General features: G+C 38.4%; 1 protein-coding gene across 1 annotated transcript; it reads right to left on the bottom strand.

Annotated features, from left to right (window-relative positions):
- Positions 1 to 11,461: 11,461 nt before the first annotated feature.
- Positions 11,462 to 17,709, bottom strand: LOC139116129 (transmembrane protein 180-like). Its single transcript, XM_070678672.1, has 5 exons — positions 17,553 to 17,709; positions 14,120 to 15,158; positions 12,999 to 13,153; positions 12,105 to 12,188; positions 11,462 to 11,756 (listed from the first exon to the last, which is right to left on the bottom strand). The coding sequence occupies exons 2-5, from the start codon at positions 15,002 to 15,004 to the stop codon at positions 11,489 to 11,491; spliced, it is 1,392 nt and encodes a 463-aa protein (XP_070534773.1). The 5' UTR covers positions 15,005 to 15,158; positions 17,553 to 17,709; the 3' UTR covers positions 11,462 to 11,488.
- Between the last annotated feature and the right edge of the window lie 4,039 nt (positions 17,710 to 21,748).

Below are 21,748 nucleotides of genomic sequence, written 5' to 3'. Positions count from 1 at the left end.
ACCCAAGTCCAATCGCCGACTGAATCTCTCTCTGTTCAAGTCCCGATTGCTCGCAATGACCATGCCTTCAAGTTGCCGTGCAAAGGTGTCCTGTTTTGTAACTTCGATTATTTCCCTGCTTTCATCCATTTTTTATCGTGACGGCAAAGCCACAACAGGCAAAGCCACAACAGACAGCGAGAACGTGAGGCCCCGGCGTGAGGCAGAGTAGGGGTAATGGTGTAGAGAGTACTGTTTTACGTCACTGCATGGTTCATTCGTGAAATCTGACTACCGTAAAGGAGTGTTTCGTCGCAAAGTTAAAAGCCACGACTTGTTTTTGCGACAATTTAGCGCCACCAGCGGCGAAATTTTGAAAGGAACGTTTGTGTTTTTTTCCAAAAAATCTCCTAAAACCTAGGCGCGCGCGGACGCAAAACAAAGAATTTACTTACTTTGGCCTAATAATGCGAACGATCAAAAGCGTTACCGACACACTCATTATGCACAGCCGTGCCCAAAACGCCCACCCAAACTTGGCACCAATCCTGATCCAGGTCCATATCGAGCCGGGCTATAAGGCCCAATATGTATCAGGTGTGAATTTTGAGAATGATAGGGAACGATCAACGGTTACATGATAGATGAACTTGCTAATTTTCACTGTAAAATCGAACGCGGAAGATGACATGGCATATGGTGATTCTGTTTCCTGACTTTCTTTTTCTCGGGCATATGTACACACGTCTTTGGGGCGAGTAGGCGCCGAGCGGAATAGACCACGGGTGACTGTGGTATGACAGAGCACCAAAATAACTTTACCGCATGGACCCAGGATCTGGTACAGCAAGCTATCATGCATACTTGATGGCTAGTTATAATCAACGAAATCACGAAACAGCAATGTGGCGAAATAGCAAAATAAGGGACTTGCCAGGAATTACCGAGAGGGAGGGCCTGTGTTTTTCAAAATGACTCTGCGCGAAAAATAGTGACCCTTAAAAAGTGTTTGCAAGAGAAAAGTGACCTTCCCGAATTTCTATGCGCAACTAACAATTACCCATTCCCTGTGTATCACTGTAAACATTATTAATTACATGTAAAATAAAATATTATACTTATTAACTACATGTAAAATAAAATATTATTAAAGTTCAGAATGTGACACCATTAGGTGCCTCATCCCACCAAATATGAAGGCTGCAGCTCTTGTAGTTACTGATTTCTTGGCATATTAATGAAATCGAGGTCAAAGGTCATCATCACTTGACATGTTGGTAATAATTACATTGTCTATAAATAATGAACATGATGAGGTAAAGGATGATTTGAGGGTCAAAGGTCACCAGCAACTTAATTGTGCATTTTCGTCATACCAGCCATCGTCCAATAGAAACTAACCGGCCCTGTGGAACTGTGTAAAGGAAAGATGTTGCCATAGCTTAGTTGAAGAATAGGGCAGGTCAAAGGTCATATAATGGACAATGACACGTAGGGGAGGGTCGATGTTCGTGCGTATGAAAATAGGGGAGGTCACCAATACTTTTGAAGGGTCACTATTTTACGCACAGCACAATTTTGGAAAACGCCGGCCCTCCCTTTAATTTCTTCCTTTCCCTTACTCATCATACTGGCGCTGTGAGAACAGGACTATGGGAAGCGAGTGGCGAGTGGTACATCGAATCTAACGTCTGTTTTGCTGTTTGTCGGATTTATTTCATTCTATTCAGTTTCTTTATGCCTTTAATAATGTCTGAATTTATTTTGCCAGTCTCTCTCTCTCTCTCTCTCTCTCTCTCTCTCTCTCTCTCTCTCTCTCATACCTCGTATCTATACCATATTACGATAATTTTACGAAAATGTCAACTTTGTACATGTCAAGTTTGAAGATTATAAAAGTAAATTTCAGCTTACTTAATGCAGAGTCATACCATAATTATAACGGCCGAATTTAATCAATTTTCAGACACTTAGGCCTAAACTAATGTATTTCTCACGCCATGGTGTTCACATACTTGACTCTTTGTGAACTGGACCTGAAAAAGCAATCTAACTTCTCAGGAATGATTTCAACAAAGAGTTTCTAACCTTTCACCTTCAGTCTGAACAAAGCCATGTTCATTGTCTCGCTGGGCCACATTCGCAGCATACTTCATTTTGATATCATTTGACAGAGAGAAGAACTTCCGTGATACTTTGAACATCATCTCAATCTGCAAAGGGGAACTGCCAACACTCAGCATGCATATATATTAACAGTTTTATGATTTGGTCAAATATTGATAAAGAACTACAAAGTCTCTCGACATCATACAATGGACTATCCCTAATAATGCTCAATCATGTTGTTCCTTAGCACATACCAGCAACTATTATAAAATTGATGGCAACATTGAAGAAGTGGTACTGCCACATGTTTGTCCCACCATGCCGACAAACTTTGTGAATATAGTTCGGGAAGCATCATTAAGTGTTGTCAGTTTGAGACTTGTGTTTTGACTTCAGCAGTCATGATGTCATACCACTCTTTGAATATCGCCAAATTGAAGCATCGACAATGTATGAATAAATGAATGAATGAAGAACAACAACAATAACAACAAATAACCATCCTTCAATTTAATTATCAGTCATAAACGTAAATAACCAATGGGGACCACATCCCTATTGTCTGCAAGGGAGCTTTCAGTTAATATTAGGACAATACATTTGTTGAATTAGGAGAGGGTAATTTTCCTTTATAAAACTTGTCCGAGGGGGCGTCACATTTTGCAAACTTAGCCTACGGGAGGGTGGCATTTTACATTCTCTAATTTGACAAAAATTGTCAATGTGTTGTTTACAGTATTATGAACCTTTTCACAACAATCCTGCGAGAATTTCAATGGCTGGCCTGTAAGACATAATATGCCTTTAGCTTACAACATTAATATGCTCACAAATGAATGACCATCAACGACAGCAAACAAAGGGTACACCTTAAATAGCTAAAACCATTTTAGTAACAGAATAATTTTAAGAATTTCTCTAAACTTTGAACATCAGCTTTACACGTTTTACAAACAATGTGCTGTTCATTGCACCATAAATTGCAATCTCCACGCGCGCAGAGACTGAAGGGTGGTGTGGCAGCAGTGCGGCGTAGATAATTCTAACAAAGCTAGAGGGTCTCCGAGTTGTCCATCGCGCGCCCTGAGACTCCCTAGCTAGATTATGATTATCCAAGCCGCGCACAATCCCTGTACGGAGATTGCATAAAGTGTTAAAATACTAGATAGATAGATAGATAGATAGATAGATAGATAGATAGATAGATAGATAGATAGCGTTGAACTGTGAAAGTGATTGAGAGTGCAGTTGATCTGCAAATAGTGACAATAACAGGTATTTCTCAAGTGATATGATCCGAGGTAGAGTGTGCACATTTTGGAAATCGTGGTAAAGCATGTGATGGAGGGGCTGTGATCAAAGGTAGTTTGGATTCTAAGTTATACACACAGATATACCATCCACCAAATAAATGATTGCCTGCCTACATAAGTTATAAGGCTGAATATCTGTTGATATTTTATATGGCAAAGTTTGCACTTCGAATTCTATCAAGGTCGTGCACGAATTTCACACTTTCAAATATGGAGTGGGGAGGGAGGTGTAACGTTTTACAAATTTAAAAATAGGGTTCGAAGTTTGGAAAGGGGAAGTTGGCAGGATAACGTTACGTTTAACATGATGAACCGACCCTATTTCCTCCCCGCCCTTATTAAACTGAAAGCCTCCTAATGCTCCAGCTGTCGTGCGTAACGGGTGGCCGCCCTCATATAGAATGTATACATGACAGACAAGGGTACTGCATATTGGTTCATCGACGACAGAAGTGATTGTGCTGTGTTTATCCCATGGCTCGAACAATACACGGGAAAGGAAGCTGTACGCATCTAAAACACGAAAGGCCGCTGTACGCATCTAAAACGCGACGAAGGCCGCAACCGCTTTATTGCAGACCCTCGTTTTTCTCGAGGGTCTATATATACGGCTGTATGCATTAGGTGCGTACAGCGGCTTTCCCCGTTTATGTATCGAAGCACAAGCGACTGTGGCTCGGACTGTCTGTGTCTGAAGGAGTACGGCGACGTAAAAAGCTCGAAACTCCGAGCTCCTGTAGCCCATCCCATGATTTTCTCCACGCACTAAAAGCCTATATGCTAGAAATGTCAAACAGAAATTTGGCAGTATTAGCCTGCTATTAAAAGCTATGCAAAAACTAGTTTCAAGTCGTGACTTCCCATAGAGGTAAAATTGCTTCCATGGACTGCCTAAGGTCAGAGTGAAGCTCACATGATCTGACGCAATCCCATGACTTTTCAGGTATATAAAACCTATCGTTGTCAACGCCTGATAAACTTCATCGACAAGCCTCAGGCGAAGTCGAGTTTAATCACATGAGTCTCGAGAGATCCGACAGTATGAACTGAAGTCGATGACGGTAATCTTTTTTGCGACAAAGGTAAAATAAAAGGTGGAATATAAATTCAATAATTCAGTATATATAATATATATAATATATATATATATATATATATATATATATATATATATATATATATATATATATAATTCAGTATATATATTTTTAGGGTGTATATTACAAACATTCAGTCATTCTATGTTTTGATGAGTTGTCATGTCAGTTGTAAGATAGGAACTTAAAAGTGTCAATTCTAAAGAAAACAGTATTTTGAATGAGCTGTGAATGTGTTCCACTTTTTTATGCACTGATAACCAGATGTCCAGAACTGTTTTAAGAAAAATGTGATTATGAAATATTAGTGCATGTTGCTTTCTAATACTAAATTCTCATAGAGAAAACAGAAAAGTATCAGGAACTTGTCATGCTGGAACTGCAGGTTTCATAATGATTAGTACACTTTGCAAAATAGACTTTTAATTTACAGACATCAAGATATTTCTGACATATATCTCTGAGTACTACACCCAAAGGGCTCACCAAAAATATTAAACATCCAGATATCTCTGATATATATCTGATATATGCAAGTCATGCGGCTGAAGGGCATGCTGAAAAAAACAGGCCTGTGCTGCTAATACCTCCCCGTTTCATAATATGTGCATACCAGACATCGAAACGTGCAGTGGAGGTAAGCAGAAATATATCTTAAAGGAATTAATTATTATATTATTATTATTTCCATATGAGTGTGATTTAAGAAATTTAAGAATCGATAGTGCTTTGACCCTGCGTCCCCGAAACACGTTTTTATGTTTGAATGATTCGTCCTGCCGGCCGTTTTGTTGAGTGATAGTCATCTTTTCTAAGAGGAGAAGCCAGATTCGTAATTGATAGTCTTCGACTGAAACTGAACCGGACCCCGCCAGACACAGTCGCGCGTGTATACAGCTGTGGGTCCATAGCTGTGGTGTTTTCGGACGTGATATGCTTTTAACTGCCTGGTTTTGACTTTCAGGTGTGGTGACGGGGTCAAGTTAGATCACACTCATATGTAGAAAATATATCTTAAAGGAATTAATTTGTTGTCTTCAGAAAACAATTTCGCTCCATTAGAAAAAAAGTTTTATTCAATGTATTTCAATTTGCTGCTCTGAGAAAATCTTTTTACATAAAGAAAGTAATGTTACTCTAGGAAAATAAAACTTTTCCTTCGGAATTTAAGTTTTCTGCCCGAAAGACATAATGTTATATCATCCATTTAAGTAACACAGTTCGCGCTCAGCAAAAATCTTAAACTCTTGAACAATTTTTACTTCTGTTTTACAAAAAAAAAAAAACGCTTTTGAGAAACAAATATTTGTTTAAAGTTAAAGTTATTTTTTAAAAGTTAAAGTTTTTTTTAAGTTTTTAAAAACAGTTTACCCCAAAAATAAAGTTTCCCGTTCAGAATTAAAAGTTTGCTGTGGAGAAATAAAATTTCTTACAAATATTAAATATATTGTCAAGAAATATGAGTTTATATTCAAAAGTAATAAATTTCCATGACGTGTAGGGGAGGTGGTACTCTTGAACAATTTTTACTTTTGTTCTACAAAATAAAAATACTTTTGAGAAACAAATATATTGTTTAAAGTTAAAGTTAGAAATACTTTTGAGAAAAATATTTTGTTGAAGTTAAAGTTAAGTTTATTTTTTAAAAGTTAAACTCTTTTTGGTCAAAGTGTTTTAAAGCATTTTACTCCAAAATAAAGTATCCCGTACAAAATTAAAGTTCGCGGTAGAGAAATAAAGTCTCTTACAAATATTAAAGATATTGTCAAGAAAAATTTTAGTTCATATTCAAAAGTAATAAAGTTCCGTGGCGTGTAGATGCCATCGTAGGAAAGGGTACTGATAGGTATCAAGGATATATTCGTTCAATTAAGATATACAACAAGAGACAGCTTGACATTGTTGCTCAGCTATCAAGTGTGAAGGGCAACTAATTCGAATAGATTATATTATATATATATATATATATATATATATATATATATATATATATATATATATATATATATATATATATATATATATATATATATATATCTCTGAAGCATATGCCGTCAAAATTCCTGAACATATTTGACTCCAAGGTTTCCAAACTTCGGGAAGGCCTTGGTGAATGCTCTGGAATATCTATGTCTCACCGAATCACACCTTCACCAATTTTGATACAATATCAGTTGACGATGTAACTACACTAATAAAGCAGTCGTCCTCAAAATCATGTGACCTTGACGTGTTGCCACCGAAGTTCATTCACGACTTCATCGATCTGCTCGCGATCGCACCATTCCTTGCTCAACTGTTCAACGCATCACTTTCATCTGGATCATTCAAAGTCATATAATTCGGCCATTGTTGAAAAATGCATCTCGACCAGAATATCTTGAAGAACTGCAGACCAGTGTCTGATTTACCTTTCCTATCCAAAGTTCTAGAGCTAATGTTACCAACAGTTATATGATCATCTCAACAGGTTTAAGCAGTTCAAAAGATGTCAGAGTGGATATGGTGCTAACCATAGCACTGACACCGCTCTCCTAACTGTCCATATCGACATTATGCTTGCCCTGAATCAAAAGAAGAATTTGTTCTCGTCATGCTTGATCTGTCCCCCGCATTTGCACACATCGACCGTGGTGTTTCATTACATCGCCTCGATCTAGATGTGGCACCACTCTTACAGTACTTCCATGGTTTCGATCATATCTTGCTGATCCATAGACCTTAAAAACGTTTTTAAGGTCTATGGCTGATCGCAGTCATCGTGTCAAGGTTGGAACTGTGCTTTCTCCTAATTCGCAAGTGAAATATGGTGTTCAGGGATTTGTCCTCGGGCCAATTTTATTCACGCTCTACACAGTACCACCAGACGATATTATAATCGGCCATGATCTTGACTGCATGATGTATGCTGATGATACACAGATGTACATTATCTGTAATAAACCTGACGAAGTTAGCACCAGTGTTGAAACGTGTGTTGATGATATTCGCGGATGGATGAGAAGTAACATGCTGGTGCTGAACCATAACAAGACTGAAATTATTCATTTTTCATAACGCTTAAAAAGATGTAGCAGAACTGAATAGCCTCAGGATTGGTGAACTTAGGGAGCGTTCAGTTATTATTGCCGGGGGTCACCTTAATTTGAAAACTGCTAGGGGGTCAGTATTTTTCCAAACAGCTCAGAGGGAGGGGGTCACATAATTTTCATAAGTATAGATTCCGTCAAAAAGCATTTTCAGTGTTCAAAAATATTCTGGGAAATAAACATGATTCGCTGCATGATTTTATTCTCTGAAGTCATTTAACTGTAAATATGAACAAAGTATAAAGATCGGTTACATGAGCATCCTGCCTTGAAAACTCTGAAGCTTGTCTTCTTGTAATCGAGCTCAGTGAGGGTAATGAACAATTCCTATTACTTACACATTAGAGATATAGCAAGTTTTGCTAGGGAAATATTTAACAGTTATGTGTAGACTCACATGAAAAGTGTATACTTTTAGGTAAAATTCAAAAATCATTATTGATGTCCACATCTGAGCTTCCAAACACCCTATTTGAATGAAATACATTTGTGTCAATTGTCGAACAAGCACAGATTTAATAGTTAAGCATTGTAAAAATATTATTCATAGTTACCTAATAGACTCCAATGCATAGTGAATCAACATTTCAGTGAAATTCCAAAATCGAATGTCTTGCACACACGTAACTTTTAACCATCTAATCAAGTACTTTCAAATTATTTATTTATTTATTTATTTATTTATTTATTTATTTATTTATTTATCTGGATCTATGCTCACAAAAAATATTCAAACAAAGGCAAATGGTGATGCCATGGCGTGAGATATTAGATATGATATGAGAACTTAAGCACTTCTACTGACCTGAGGCAGAACAAAAACAGATCCATATATCAGTTTTCTCGTCAGGTCTGATATGTGGTTCTTCGGTATGAGCTCGTCTGCAATATCTTCAGAAAGTTTCTCTCGTTGGTCTTGTGAAAGTCAGTGCAGAAATTCACTGTTACTAAAATTAAGACATTGCTCTGACTAATTATTTCTCAGTATCCCTTGAGGAAGGATTGTGGCTTCTCATTGGTCAGTAGGTCTGTCGTCTGCTGCACGTTTTCAGGGTCCGGGCCATGTTTTTCTGCACTGTTACGATATCATACTCACTCCTTACATTACACCCTGTATATCTCAAGGAAAGCCAGCTGAAGGCAATAGCTATAAACACGATCTGGAAGTTTCTGTAATTGCCCAAACTATTCAAAAATAATTCGCTGCATCAGAAAACTGACGTGAACCCAACATTGACGCAATAGTGCAATATCGCGTTAGTTGCAGACGATCGTCATGGCGGTGAGACATTTCGGCATAAAGTGCAGACAATGCCAGCCCGATGAGAGTAAAAGAACGTATCGTAGAGAAGGAGTGATGCAAATAAATGAATTCCTACCAACACACTATTTTGCTGGTAGTTTGCCCATGGAAACCATGGAATAGGAAACATATGGCCATAACGGGAGCTCCATACAAAATGGAATACCGTCTGCGTTGAAAAATAGCCAGATCGGAATTGTCCTGAAAATATGCGAACAAGGGGTCATTCAAAGCGTTCCAAATCATATAGATAACTTGGACAACATTGAACCAGTTTTGTGATATTTCGATATCTATTAAGGAATATATTAACGTTGTGGAAAGTGAAAACAGAGTTCATCATGTTGAAGGCGAACTGCGATATGGCAAATGCCAGGACATTCTTGTTGAGAGCCATCGTGGTTTTTCCTCGCCGGTTATCAACTGATGGTTAGATCCTACAGTGCAAAAGGTTATCGATGGCGAGGTCGTTTGAGGTCAGCGGACAATGACATCCTGCAATAGAAAAGTAAACAGTATCACAATAGCTGGACCTTGAGCTCGCCAGAAAAACGATACGAATCACCTTTGACATGCTGATACGATCACCCATAAAGCGCCAGCTGTGGTATGTTCAAACAATTTTACTGAGTGCAAAATAAATTGAAACACCCCTCAGATTGTAACTCTACATATGTCAATTTCTCAAAATTTCCATACGAGAGGGAAACCCCTTCTCGTGATCCCCCCCTGGCGTGTTCTAACAGTTTTACTTAATAAAAAAACGAAATTAGAAACACCTCTCAGATTGCACCAGTCTGCGCCATTGCACACATCAATTTCTCAAAATTTTCCACGCAATATAGAGGACACCCCCTCTGACACTTCCCTCTCAGCTCTCGTGTGTTCTCCCCGGTACGTTCAAATTCTGCCCAGTTGGATATCCTAGTGAAATCCTGTCATGATACCCATCCTAGTTAAACAATGTACTGTATGGTTGGATACTAGTTACTAGTTACTAATTACTAGCTCTTATGTATGTATTTTGTTGTCACTTTGAATTTCATTTTGTTAGTTTTACCTTTTTCAACCGCCATGAGACATGCTATTATAATCTAGCAGGGTACATCAGGATTTGAAAGGTCTTTACTATTGCTGTGTTTATGTAAATTTAACAAATACATGTATCGGTATTAGCTTTTCTAAGTGGGAGGGGGTCAGTCAAAATTTCTGAGTTAGAGAAGGGTTACTCAAATTCATCATGGTTAGCAGGGGGGTGTACTCGAAGTTTCGGAGTTTCCGATGATATTCCTCCGCCCAAACGGCCGTAAATAATTATGTATAATTTAAATCACAGTCCCTCCACAAAAGTATGTACCCGAAGAGCACGCTGAAAACGTACTGAAACCGAATAGTGCAATTGATTGCATGTGTGAGGCATTTAATTCAATTGTAGGATGGTATGAAATGGAATCACTACTCTCTTAAAATTAAAGCACCACATAGAACACCTCGGATCAATTTGTCGCTGCATGTGCATCTGGAACTTTATCTGTATGAATTATTCCTGCAATCCTAAAACGCAGTCCTGGTTTATGTAGAGTCCAAATGTTCCATGTTTTGGAGGGCAAACCCCATTCTGACTGAACACTTAAATACAGAATGCATGCATATTCACGAAAACTTTATTTCTTAAACTATCTCCACTTTGCGTCCCACTATATACATTGTATCTCTACTGATGCCAGTGGGAGCATTTTCAGCAATGAATCAAATATCCCTGGGTGAGGATATTAGAAAAGATTAGACGTTAGCTTTTATTTTAGCTATTTCCGACTCCCATTATCATACCTGATGATATATGCATGTGTCTAAAGTATAGGCGGTTCATGGTACAGCAGAAATAAAATCCTAATTTTCATACTATACCATATAGTTCAGTGGAAGGGTAGTGTCCTAGTGCCTAATTTGCCCCTATACTGCAAACTGTGTATGTTATGGAGTTCTCTCATCATCCTTGGAGAACGCTTAGATGAGCACTCTTAAAGGGCAGTGACTTTTTTACATGCGCCAAAGCAAAATGACCTACCTCCCAGGCCTGAGAAACTGACCTGACACAAAGATATTGATTTTGTGATTACTTGGATATTGTGATAGGCCAAAAAGTTGCTTCAAAATCTTTTCATGCCCTGCTTCAAACATGGGGGGATGTCTTTTTTTTACGTTAATGTGGTAATCGGTCATTCTACTTTCCTCAAGGGCTCAAATGAGTGGACGGAAGTTTAAATTTCCGCAAAACTTGACACAACGTTGTACGGCCAAGGGTGGCATAGAATTATGTATGGTATTGATACTTCATTTTACCACTGCAGCATAAATTGTGACGCTGACAGTTTTCTCCTGTTGATGATCATGAATCGACCAGACGTTATTTCTATGTTGAAATTTCGCGAGAAGATCTTTGTATAGGGTTTCTTAAACTTTGCATCAGTATTTTTTGAGGTAAGATATGTTTTGCAGCGATATTTTTGATGTCCACATTCTATCATCTCACACGTATTAAAAAGAAAATAACAGATCACTATAAAAATATTCGTTCGAGAAATAGGTTTTTATTCATCAACTTTTTTGTGTTGTCAAATGACTATCTCGTAGAGTGTACTTGGTCCACAGCAGTGACTGCACAACACCTAAGACAAACGGCAGCATACACAACACTTGAAACATCGTGCCGTGTAATTGGTCGGCGACGCTGGGGTCAGAGTCCGCCCTTATTTGGCCGTATCCATTGGATTTCAAAATGCCTACCACAAAGACAGGGGCCAATGACTGTGCAGGTTTTATAAAGAGTGCGTTCATTCCAAAGAACATAGATGATAACGGAGACCTACAAAAAGACAGTAAAACGTTGCTGTTGACGAGGTAGACAGGTAAGCGAAAATGAAATAATCGATTATATTATATTGCATTACATTACATTATATAGATTGGATGCTCAACAGTCAGAAAACACAAATCGAACTCCACCACGCCGTGACAATCGATTATGGAAACAAACGACGGCAAAACACTTCCGAAATTTCTGAAAAACACAAAGAGTAAGACTCTTCTTCTCCTGTAGAAAATTTGTCGATCCGCCGCATCCCCTGTTACCATTCCTCGAACACATAGAAGTATATTTCATAAAACAATAAACTTATACAAACACAATTGAATCTGAGAGATAGTGACTTACTTCCTCCTGTGCAATCTCATATCATAGTCAACGCAGTCTGCCATTAGAATACTGAAATAGCTGGATGTTGCGAATGGAAGAGCACTGTAACAAAAAGGACAGTAACTGTGCATATTTGCGATATTGTTTTGTTCAGGAAAACAAGCTTATGAGTATTTTATTCTTCTTCTCCTCGGTGTATGATAAACACAAAGTATTATATACTAGCCATGCCAAGACAACGCATTGCTTACATTATGCGAAGTTATTCAATGACAATGGAAGATAGTCGAAGATGGTTAGTTGTGACACTGTAGACTGTTTTCAACAACTGTAACATAAAGTAGCAGAAGAAAAAACGTATTTTCCCGACAAAAGTCGAACAGAGTACTCATGTACCGTTCTCCGTGATCGACTGTCCATACATCTATCAAGAATAAAAATCGTTTATCCACGATAGCATCGGGCATTAAAAATGGTTTTACGAGTAGAACAAGAAATGAAAAAAATAAAATGGAAATGATGGGAATCAAACGTAGAGTCGATGGAGCTTAAATGATGGGACAGCAGCAAAATTTTCGCTGATTTCATTGTAATACTGATGTCATGAAGAGAGATGTTTGGTTGCAAACACTTTCTGAAAGGAATTTAACTATAAAAACAAAACTATATCAAAACAAAAACGCCATCTTGGGGTTCAACTACACTTTCAAGATACTCTAAATCCTGAGTTTGTTTGTTGAAATCAAACCTTCACGAGACGCAATTCTATATGTGCAGTATGACCTATGAATATTTGTCAGTATGACGCGTTATATCTACACAGTTGAAGGAAGAAATTATACCTTGCACCTTGATTGAATGCTTTTTGATACCCCGGACTTCCTGAGAAGACGAGGAAGCAGTGTTACTTACGTGTCAACCAAGAAAAAGGCAGCCATTACCCACGTGTGTGTTGGTCCAGCTGTGTACATCACTAGGGAGCTAAGTATTTTGATGTAGAAGGCTAACCGATAAAGCTGGTAAGCGCCGTATTTTTGTACAAATTTACTCGATGTGAGCACGACAATCTGAAATGAAAGGTCATGAAAGGTCACAATAACCGAGATACAGAGATAGATATGCATGCATTGTAAGATTAAAATGAGATTCCTCTGATTCAGCCTTCGTCTTCGATGAAATGGTCGTTCCAAGTGGCATTAATAAATCGAAGAATGTACAATCGGCTGACAAAATACCACAAACTCGCAGAAAATTTTACAAGATCTTGTTTCAACTAGAACACATTTGAAGACGTGCATTGCAATTTTTACAATGTCAAAAGAGAGATCTTACGGTGTAATTCAGAAACTTTGTAATAATTGAATAATTTGTTCATGATACAATGCATTGGTGAAACGAAATTCAAACTCACACTCACAAGACAATGTGCTAATAAGTAAATAATGATGTTATAATTAGGCAAAGCGATAAGAAAGCGAACTTTGTACGACACAATGTACTCGGCTTCGCCTCGTACATTATAGAGTTAGCAAAGCTTACTTGAATCCATTATGGGCCGCGAGGGGATATCGATATATTATTTATTATTTTACAGTTTTGCCAATGCCAGTGAATTTGTAGATGAGAAAATATCTTGGGCAACAATATTGGATAACTTGATATAGTATCAGTTATAATTTTGAGGGATGACATCGCAAAATTAACAAAGGTATAATATAATATAATATGAATTATATTATGGGTTTGTCAATACCAGTGAAATTTGCGACGGCATTACCCAAGGTTATTACTGATAATGTACTCAGTTATCGAGCAGTATGGCCCAGGATACTTTCTGTATCTACAAAATTCCCTGGCATTGCCAAAACTATAAAATAATGGCAATTATGTATCCCCTTCTGACCCATAATGGACTCAAAGTGAATTTGCATCCCATAATGTACTCGGCTTCGCTTCCCACATCATGTCGTGCAAAGTTTGCTTTCGTCCAGTATGGGCCGAGATTATTTCTTAAAAATAAAGTTTCTACAGACCTGAGGCAGAACGAAGACAGATCCATAGAGTAATTTTCTCGTTAGGTCTGAAATGTGGTCCTTCGGTATGAGTTCGTCTGCAAATATCTTCAGAAAGTTTCTCTCGTAGGTCATGTGAAACTCAGTACAAAAGTTTACTGTTACTAAAATCAAAACATTGCTCTGGCAAATTATTTCCCAGTATCCCTTCAGAAGGGATTGTGGCTTCTCATTGGTCAGTACATCTGCCGTCTGCACGTTTTCAGGGTCGGCCATATTTTTCTCCACCGTATCATACTCGCTCCTTGCGTTATATCCTGTGTACCTTAAGGATAGCCAGCTGATGAAGGCAATAATAATACATGTGATCTGGAAGTTTCCGTAACTGTTCAAACTGTTCGAGAATAATTCGCACCAGAAAACTGACGTGGATCCCAGCAGTGACGCAATGGTGCCATATTTCGTGAGTTGCAGACGATCTTCATGGCGGTGAGACATTTCTGTATAAAGCGCACACTGTGCCAAACCGATCAGGGTATAGAGTGCATCATACAGGAACAGTGATGCAAATAAATGAATTCCTACCAACATACTGTTTTGCTGGTAGTCTGCCCATGGAAACCATGGTAACAGGAAACATATGGCCATAACGGGAGCTCCATACAAAATGGAATACCGTCTGCTTTGAAAAATAGCCAGATCGGAATTGTCCTGGAAATATGCAAATAAAGGGTCATTCAAAGCGTTCCAAACCATATAGATAGCTTGGACAACATTGAACCAGTTTTGTGATATTTCGTATCTATTAAGGAATATATTTACGTAATAGAAAGTGAAAACAGAGTTCATCATGTTGAACGCGAACTGCGATGTGGCAAATGCCAGGACATTCTTGTTGAGAGCCATCGTTGGTTTATACTCGCCGGTTTTCAGCGGACGGTTAGATACTTCCACGATTATCAATTGCAGTGTCGCTTGCGGTCAGCGGACGATGAAATTTCGCCAAGCAGTGAAAAACAGATGCCATCAGCATGTACAGAGGCCTGGTCGAGAAGATCACCTGAAATACGATAAAATAAATATGACCTTTGGCATCCTGTTATGATGACGTCAGGGTTACAGCTGTTTGCCACATATGTTGGCTATATATAACCAACTGTGAGCCGATGTTCACCACAGTTTACCCAGTTCCTGATCTCAGCTTGACAAAAATTATACATCTGATTCTGTTTGATTTTGAACTTCAAGTGTATGCTGTATTACATTCTGTTTGCACAGTCTGCAGCACAGGCCAAGTATGTAAATATGCTTAAATGTCTTTCACAGATATGTACTCAGTTGTGAGTTAATTATAGCTATGAATGCCACCTGATTTCATTACGGGGCTAAGCTTTTAACTAATTCATGAATGTTCCGTGTACACGCTATGAATAGTCTGTTATCTAACCACATGTTAGTATAAATAGATCCTAGACTCCACGGAATTCTGGTACACGCAGAAGCATAAGGGAGATGTCATTATTTACGGCCTGGGGGTCGGTGAAATGAGAGCGGGGTCTCTCAAAAATTGAAAGCTCCAAAGCGGGTTGCACAAAATCTGGAGAGGAAGAAAGGGGAATACTCATTTTTCGGAAAATGTTCTGGGACATTCGGTGCATTTATGAAATGATACAAATATTAGAGAATAAAAAACATAATAGTTTAAAAAATGGTACAATTTCATAAAAAACATGGTACAATTGTATATGTATGTATACCGAGTATATTGACTATCACCACTAAATGAGTAATTTTTATACTTGCCTCATCAAGCATTAGAAACATCTACACTCTATTCCACAGGGAACTGATTACTTTGGAGAATATGTAAAGAAAGCGAATTCTACAAAGTATAGTGGAGCGCCTCGATAACAAACCCATCTTTTATTGCAAGAGAATTTGTCATCGTCCAAAAATACCTGAGCGATAGAGATTTCTTATATCGTTCAACCAAATGTAAATTGAATCTCTATATTAAATTTTTGTTTTCTTCGTCTTGTTTATTTTCTCTGTCCACTTTGAGACACGTTTTATTTGGCAATCACTTGATAAATATAATATTGCAGAAACAAAAAAGTTTGATATTATATTTATAAAATTCTCTAAGCTGATCATGTCATACCGTTATTATAATACACCTGCGTCTGTAACTATGGTCTCGATCAATAACCTCCACTACACAATGTACTCGGACATAAATTCCGGTATTTTGTAAATAGCCTTACATTAGTGCACAGGGTCTAGAACAAAACTGAACTTTTATGAATTCCCCATCCTTAATTATCATAGAAATATATGTTTGATTGACTTAAGTTCAATGAACATTTTGACATTTAATTATGCCCATCAAAATTAAACAATACTACATGGGTAAGGTTTTATATCGATATTTTGTTGGGACTTAGACTTTTATTTTGTTGATTTCACCTTTTTCAACCGTCATGAGGCAACTAATGATACTTTGGAAGGGTAAAGGATTTGAAAGGTCTTTACTATTGCTGTATCCGTAAATTATAAAAATACTTGTATTGATATTTATTTTTTAATTTATTTAAACTTTATTTAAAGAGGGTAAACATCCTTAACAGGAAACCTGGTTAGCATAAATGCTAATCTTCCCCAGGGCCCTCTATGACATACAAAGTACACAAGAAATAAAATTACAAGGCACAAAAACATACACTAAAAACATCAAACAAAGGGCGGTAAAATGATCAGTACAAACAACGCATGATCTAAAAAGCTTAAAGACGAAAACATTTAAACATTACGTGACGTCAAATATGTCCTGATGTAATTTGTTTTGAAGGTGTTCAACGAAGGTGATGCCCGAACACTCTCTGACAGTGAATTGAAAGTGACGGCACCATGGTGTCTAAGAGATTGTGACGTTACGACAAGTCTCGCCCTAGGGACATACAGAATATCGGTTTGATTGCTGAATCTCGTACTGCAAGATGATACACTGGTTATTTTGGTGAACAAATTTGTAATATATTGGGGTAACATATTATTGACGGCTTTATTCACGAAACAACTTGACTTTTTCAAGCTGGAGTGAGTCAAACTTTCTGTGTTAGAGACGGGGTTTACTCGAATTCATCATGGTTGGGGGTGTCTAATGTAATTCCTCCGACCCACAGGCCGTAAATAATGACGGGTCCCTAACGCCGATTACCGCCGGTAACACAAATACGCTGGACTATACACAGGCTATGTGTTTCCGGCGTAATATAAGGCCTAGCTCCCACCACTAACCCGATCGGGACCGCGTCCACCGGTTTTTCCTATGAAAGTCAGCAGGGCTGTGGTGGGAGGCCGATAACGCCGGGAACACAGCAAGGTACGCAGGGCTATACACAGGCTGTACGTGCGGTCAGATTGTCAAGGGCATGTTTTTACTCATGTGACTTACCAACCGGCCTACCAACCAGTCTGCCCATGTATCAACTTGATAAGTAACCTATAGATACTCACTTGCCCGTAATATGTGCCATACTAACTGCAACGACGATATGTACGGACGTGGCGTCAGCTTCGGTCGGCCCGTTGGCCGGTCGTCCTCACGCTGTCGAAAAGAATCAGCTGATTTGATATCTTTGACCCGGTCGAGTGACCTTTGTGATGAATGGGTTATTGTGTTATGCCTACAAGGTTCTTTCTGGTCATGATGACCTTTCCAAAATGTGGACATGTATTGTGACGTGGCTATCGGCAATTCGTGTATTTTCCTCACACAAAAATATACAATGATTAGACGGATGCTGAAATTTCCGAAAACTTGATACGATGTCTACAAGCACTGTGTAGGGCAGTACAGGATTCTGGTAAGGCTGCATTCATATCTTTGATATCTCGGGGGGGGGGGGGGGGGGGGAGAATCACAACTCTCTCTGATTTGTTCAAGTACCTCCGACTCAAAAAGTTAAAGGGCCTCTCTCCAACTCTATAGTAAATTTGAAGTCCCCTCCAACTCAAAGTATATTTGAAGTCCCCACCTCTAAAAACAAATAATAGGTTATCTTTCGTCTGCTCAGAAAAGGTGGCGACATGTTTCAAATTTGCCTCACAACAGAACAAGTATTACATCTTGTAAAAAACTAGAAAATTGATCACCGAAACAATGGGAACTAGAAGACTTTTAGTCACCAGCTGTAAAAAGCAAAAAACAAAAAAAAATAAAACTGTACGTGATAAACGCATTCGTACGGTGGCCCAAACTACCTGTTCTCCGCATTCAAAGTCTGCGTCGCAATCAAATGTTTTTCTCTCACATATGTCTCTGCATTCAAAGTCTGCGTCGCAATCAAATGTTTTTCTCTCACATATGTCTCTGCATTCAAAGTCTGCGTCGCAATCAATTGTTTTTCTCTCACATATGTCTCCGCATTCAAAGTCTGCGTCGCAATCAAATGTTTTTCTCTCACATAAGCTTATGTCTCCGCATTCAAAGTCTGCGTCGCAATCAATTGTTTTTCTCTCACATATGTCTCCGCATTCAAAGTCTGCGTCGCAATCAAATGTTTTTCTCTCACATATGTCTCCGCATTCAAAGTCTGCGTCGCAATCAAATGTTTTTCTCTCACATATGTCTCCGCATTCAAAGTCTGCGTCGCATTCAATTGTTTTTCTCTCACACATGTCTCCGCATTCAAAGTCTGCGTCGCAATCAAATGTTTTTCTCTCACATAAGCTTATGTCTCCGCATTCAAAGTCTGCGTCGCAATCAAATGTTTTTCTCTCACATATGTCTCCGCATTCAAAGTCTGCGTCGCAATCAAATGTTTTTCTCTCACATATGTCTCCGCATTCCAAGTCTGCGTCGCAATCAAATGTTTTTCTCTCACATATGTCTCCGAGGTATGCCTCAGTGTACGTTATTCCGCGAAGCATAATTTCTATCGAACAGCGCTATTGACAACGACGAACATTGTATCAAGTATTTTCAATAGATTATCGATCGAAAATTTGTTTGGACGGGCCGGGCGCTCGTGTGTTGAGGTCACGTAATAAACATTTCCACAATAACCATATATTGACTTATACACTTAAATATCAACATTGAAGGTATCCGTTGGTTTCCTGTACTGAAATTAAATCGACGACAATTTTTTTAGTTTTGGTGATACTTTTACGTACGTTTCGGCACATTTTGGCGCACCTCGGTGTAGTTTGGCGCCATTGTGAACGGGGGGGGGGACTACACGCGAGTGAGCGAGACAACAATGTATCAATTTCGGACAAAAGGATATCGATCGATAACGTTCACTGCACGATTACAGTGGAGACTCTACGCCCGTTCGCCTCTGTTCTGTGTTATTCTTGCAGTTTACTGGGATTTTCATAGTTAATATTCGCCAAAATTTGGTATAAATTACAACAACCTGACTGGTATTTGGTCTGTATAATTTAAGAGACGCTAACCGATTAAAATGGGTCAATATTAGACCCTGATTCTGCATATGCAAACGCTGTAAGATCGCCATTTTATTGAGGGCAAGAGCAAAAATTCAGCGATCGGAAAAATAAAATGCAACTAAAACAAGTTTCGTCGAGAAATTCAAAAAACTAAAACGACAGCAATTTTGTATATATATCAAGGAAACACCGTGCCACTTTTCACTATAATTGGTTCAGAATTGAGAAATTTGAACGAGCGATAGTTGTACGGTCTGTTCTGTACATTAAACGCAATTGTTTTCTATGGGAAATCGAGCAGAGTAGACACATCGTAAAATGAAAAATACATCTGAAAAAACCGTTGGTTTAACTTTTTCATTTCGCTGTTATTTTTTATAATATTTGGTATGACACATATCATGAAGGGTAACTAAAACTCTATGGTTTTATTTTTTTAGTTTCCCTCTTTTTTTATGAAATGACGAGTTGAAGATCGTTTTGCTGTTGACTGTGTTTTTACTTGATTTTGCATATGTCTCTTATCGCTTACGTATTTTTGGATTTCCTTGTGAAATTCTTCCCAAAATATTATAATTGTAAGGGCAGCATATACGGGAATAGGACCTGTTGCTCTTTCATTAATATTTAGATGTGCAGCAAGGAAATACGGCGAAATTTTCAACATGACGCGGGAGGTGAAATTGACTCTCCGAACGCGCACTCCACGTATGTGTGGCAAAAATTCGGGACGCTATATACCGTACAAAATGGGGCGCCTTTGGCCGTAGTGCACTACGTGGAGTGCGCGTTCGGAGAGTCAATTTCACCTCCCGCGTCATGTTGAAAATTTCGCCGTATTTCCTTGCTGCACATCTAAATATTAATGAAAGAGCAACAGGTCCTATTTCCCGTATATGCTGCCCTTACAATTATAATATTTTGGGAAGAATTTCACAAGGAAATTCCAAAAATACGTAAGCGATAAGAGACATATGCAAAATCAAGTAAAAACACAGTCAACAGCAAAACGATCTTCAACTCGTCATTTCATAAAAAAGAGGGAAACTAAAAAAAATAAAACCATAGAGTTTTAGTTACCCTTCATGATATGTGTCATACCAAATATTATAAAAAATAACAGCGAAATGAAAAAGTTAAACCAACGGTTTTTTTCAGATGTATTTTTCATTTTACGATGTGTCTACTCTGCTCGATTTCCCATAGAAAACAATTGCGTTTAATGTACAGAACAGACCGTACAACTATCGCTCGTTCAAATTTCTCAATTCTGAACCAATTATAGTGAAAAGTGGCACGGTGTTTCCTTGATATATATACAAAATTGCTGTCGTTTTAGTTTTTTGAATTTCTCGACGAAACTTGTTTTAGTTGCATTTTATTTTTCCGATCGCTGAATTTTTGCTCTTGCCCTCAATAAAATGGCGATCTTACAGCGTTTGCATATGCAGAATCAGGGTCTAATATTGACCCATTTTAATCGGTTAGCGTCTCTTAAATTATACAGACCAAATACCAGTCAGGTTGTTGTAATTTATACCAAATTTTGGCGAATATTAACTATGAAAATCCCAGTAAACTGCAAGAATAACACAGAACAGAGGCGAACGGGCGTAGAGTCTCCACTGTAATCGTGCAGTGAACGTTATCGATCGATATCCTTTTGTCCGAAATTGATACATTGTTGTCTCGCCCACTCGCGTGTAGTCCCCCCCCCCCCGTTCACAATGGCGCCAAACTACACCGAGGTGCGCCAAAATGTGCCGAAACGTACGTAAAAGTATCACCAAAACTAAAAAATTGTCGTCGATTTAATTTCAGTACAGGAAACCAACGGATACCTTCAATGTTGATATTTAAGTGTATAAGTCAATATATGGGTTATTGTGGAAATGTTTATTACGTGACCTCAACACACGAGCGCCCGGCCCGTCCAAACAAATTTTCGATCGATAATCTATTGAAAATAACTTGATACAATGTTCGTCGTTGTCAATAGCGCTGTTCGATAGAAATTATGCTTCGCGGAATAACGTACACTGAGGCATACCTCGGAGACATATGTGAGAGAAAACAATTGAATGCGACGCAGACTTGGAATGCGGAGACATATGTGAGAGAAAACATTTGATTGCGACGCAGACTTTGAATGCGGAGACATATGTGAGAGAAAAACATTTGATTGCGACGCAG

The sequence above is a fragment of the Ptychodera flava genome, chromosome 17 (genome assembly GCF_041260155.1).
Source record: "Ptychodera flava strain L36383 chromosome 17, AS_Pfla_20210202, whole genome shotgun sequence".
NCBI lineage: Eukaryota > Metazoa > Hemichordata > Enteropneusta > Ptychoderidae > Ptychodera > Ptychodera flava.
This window is presented reverse-complemented; position numbering and strand designations above follow the sequence as displayed.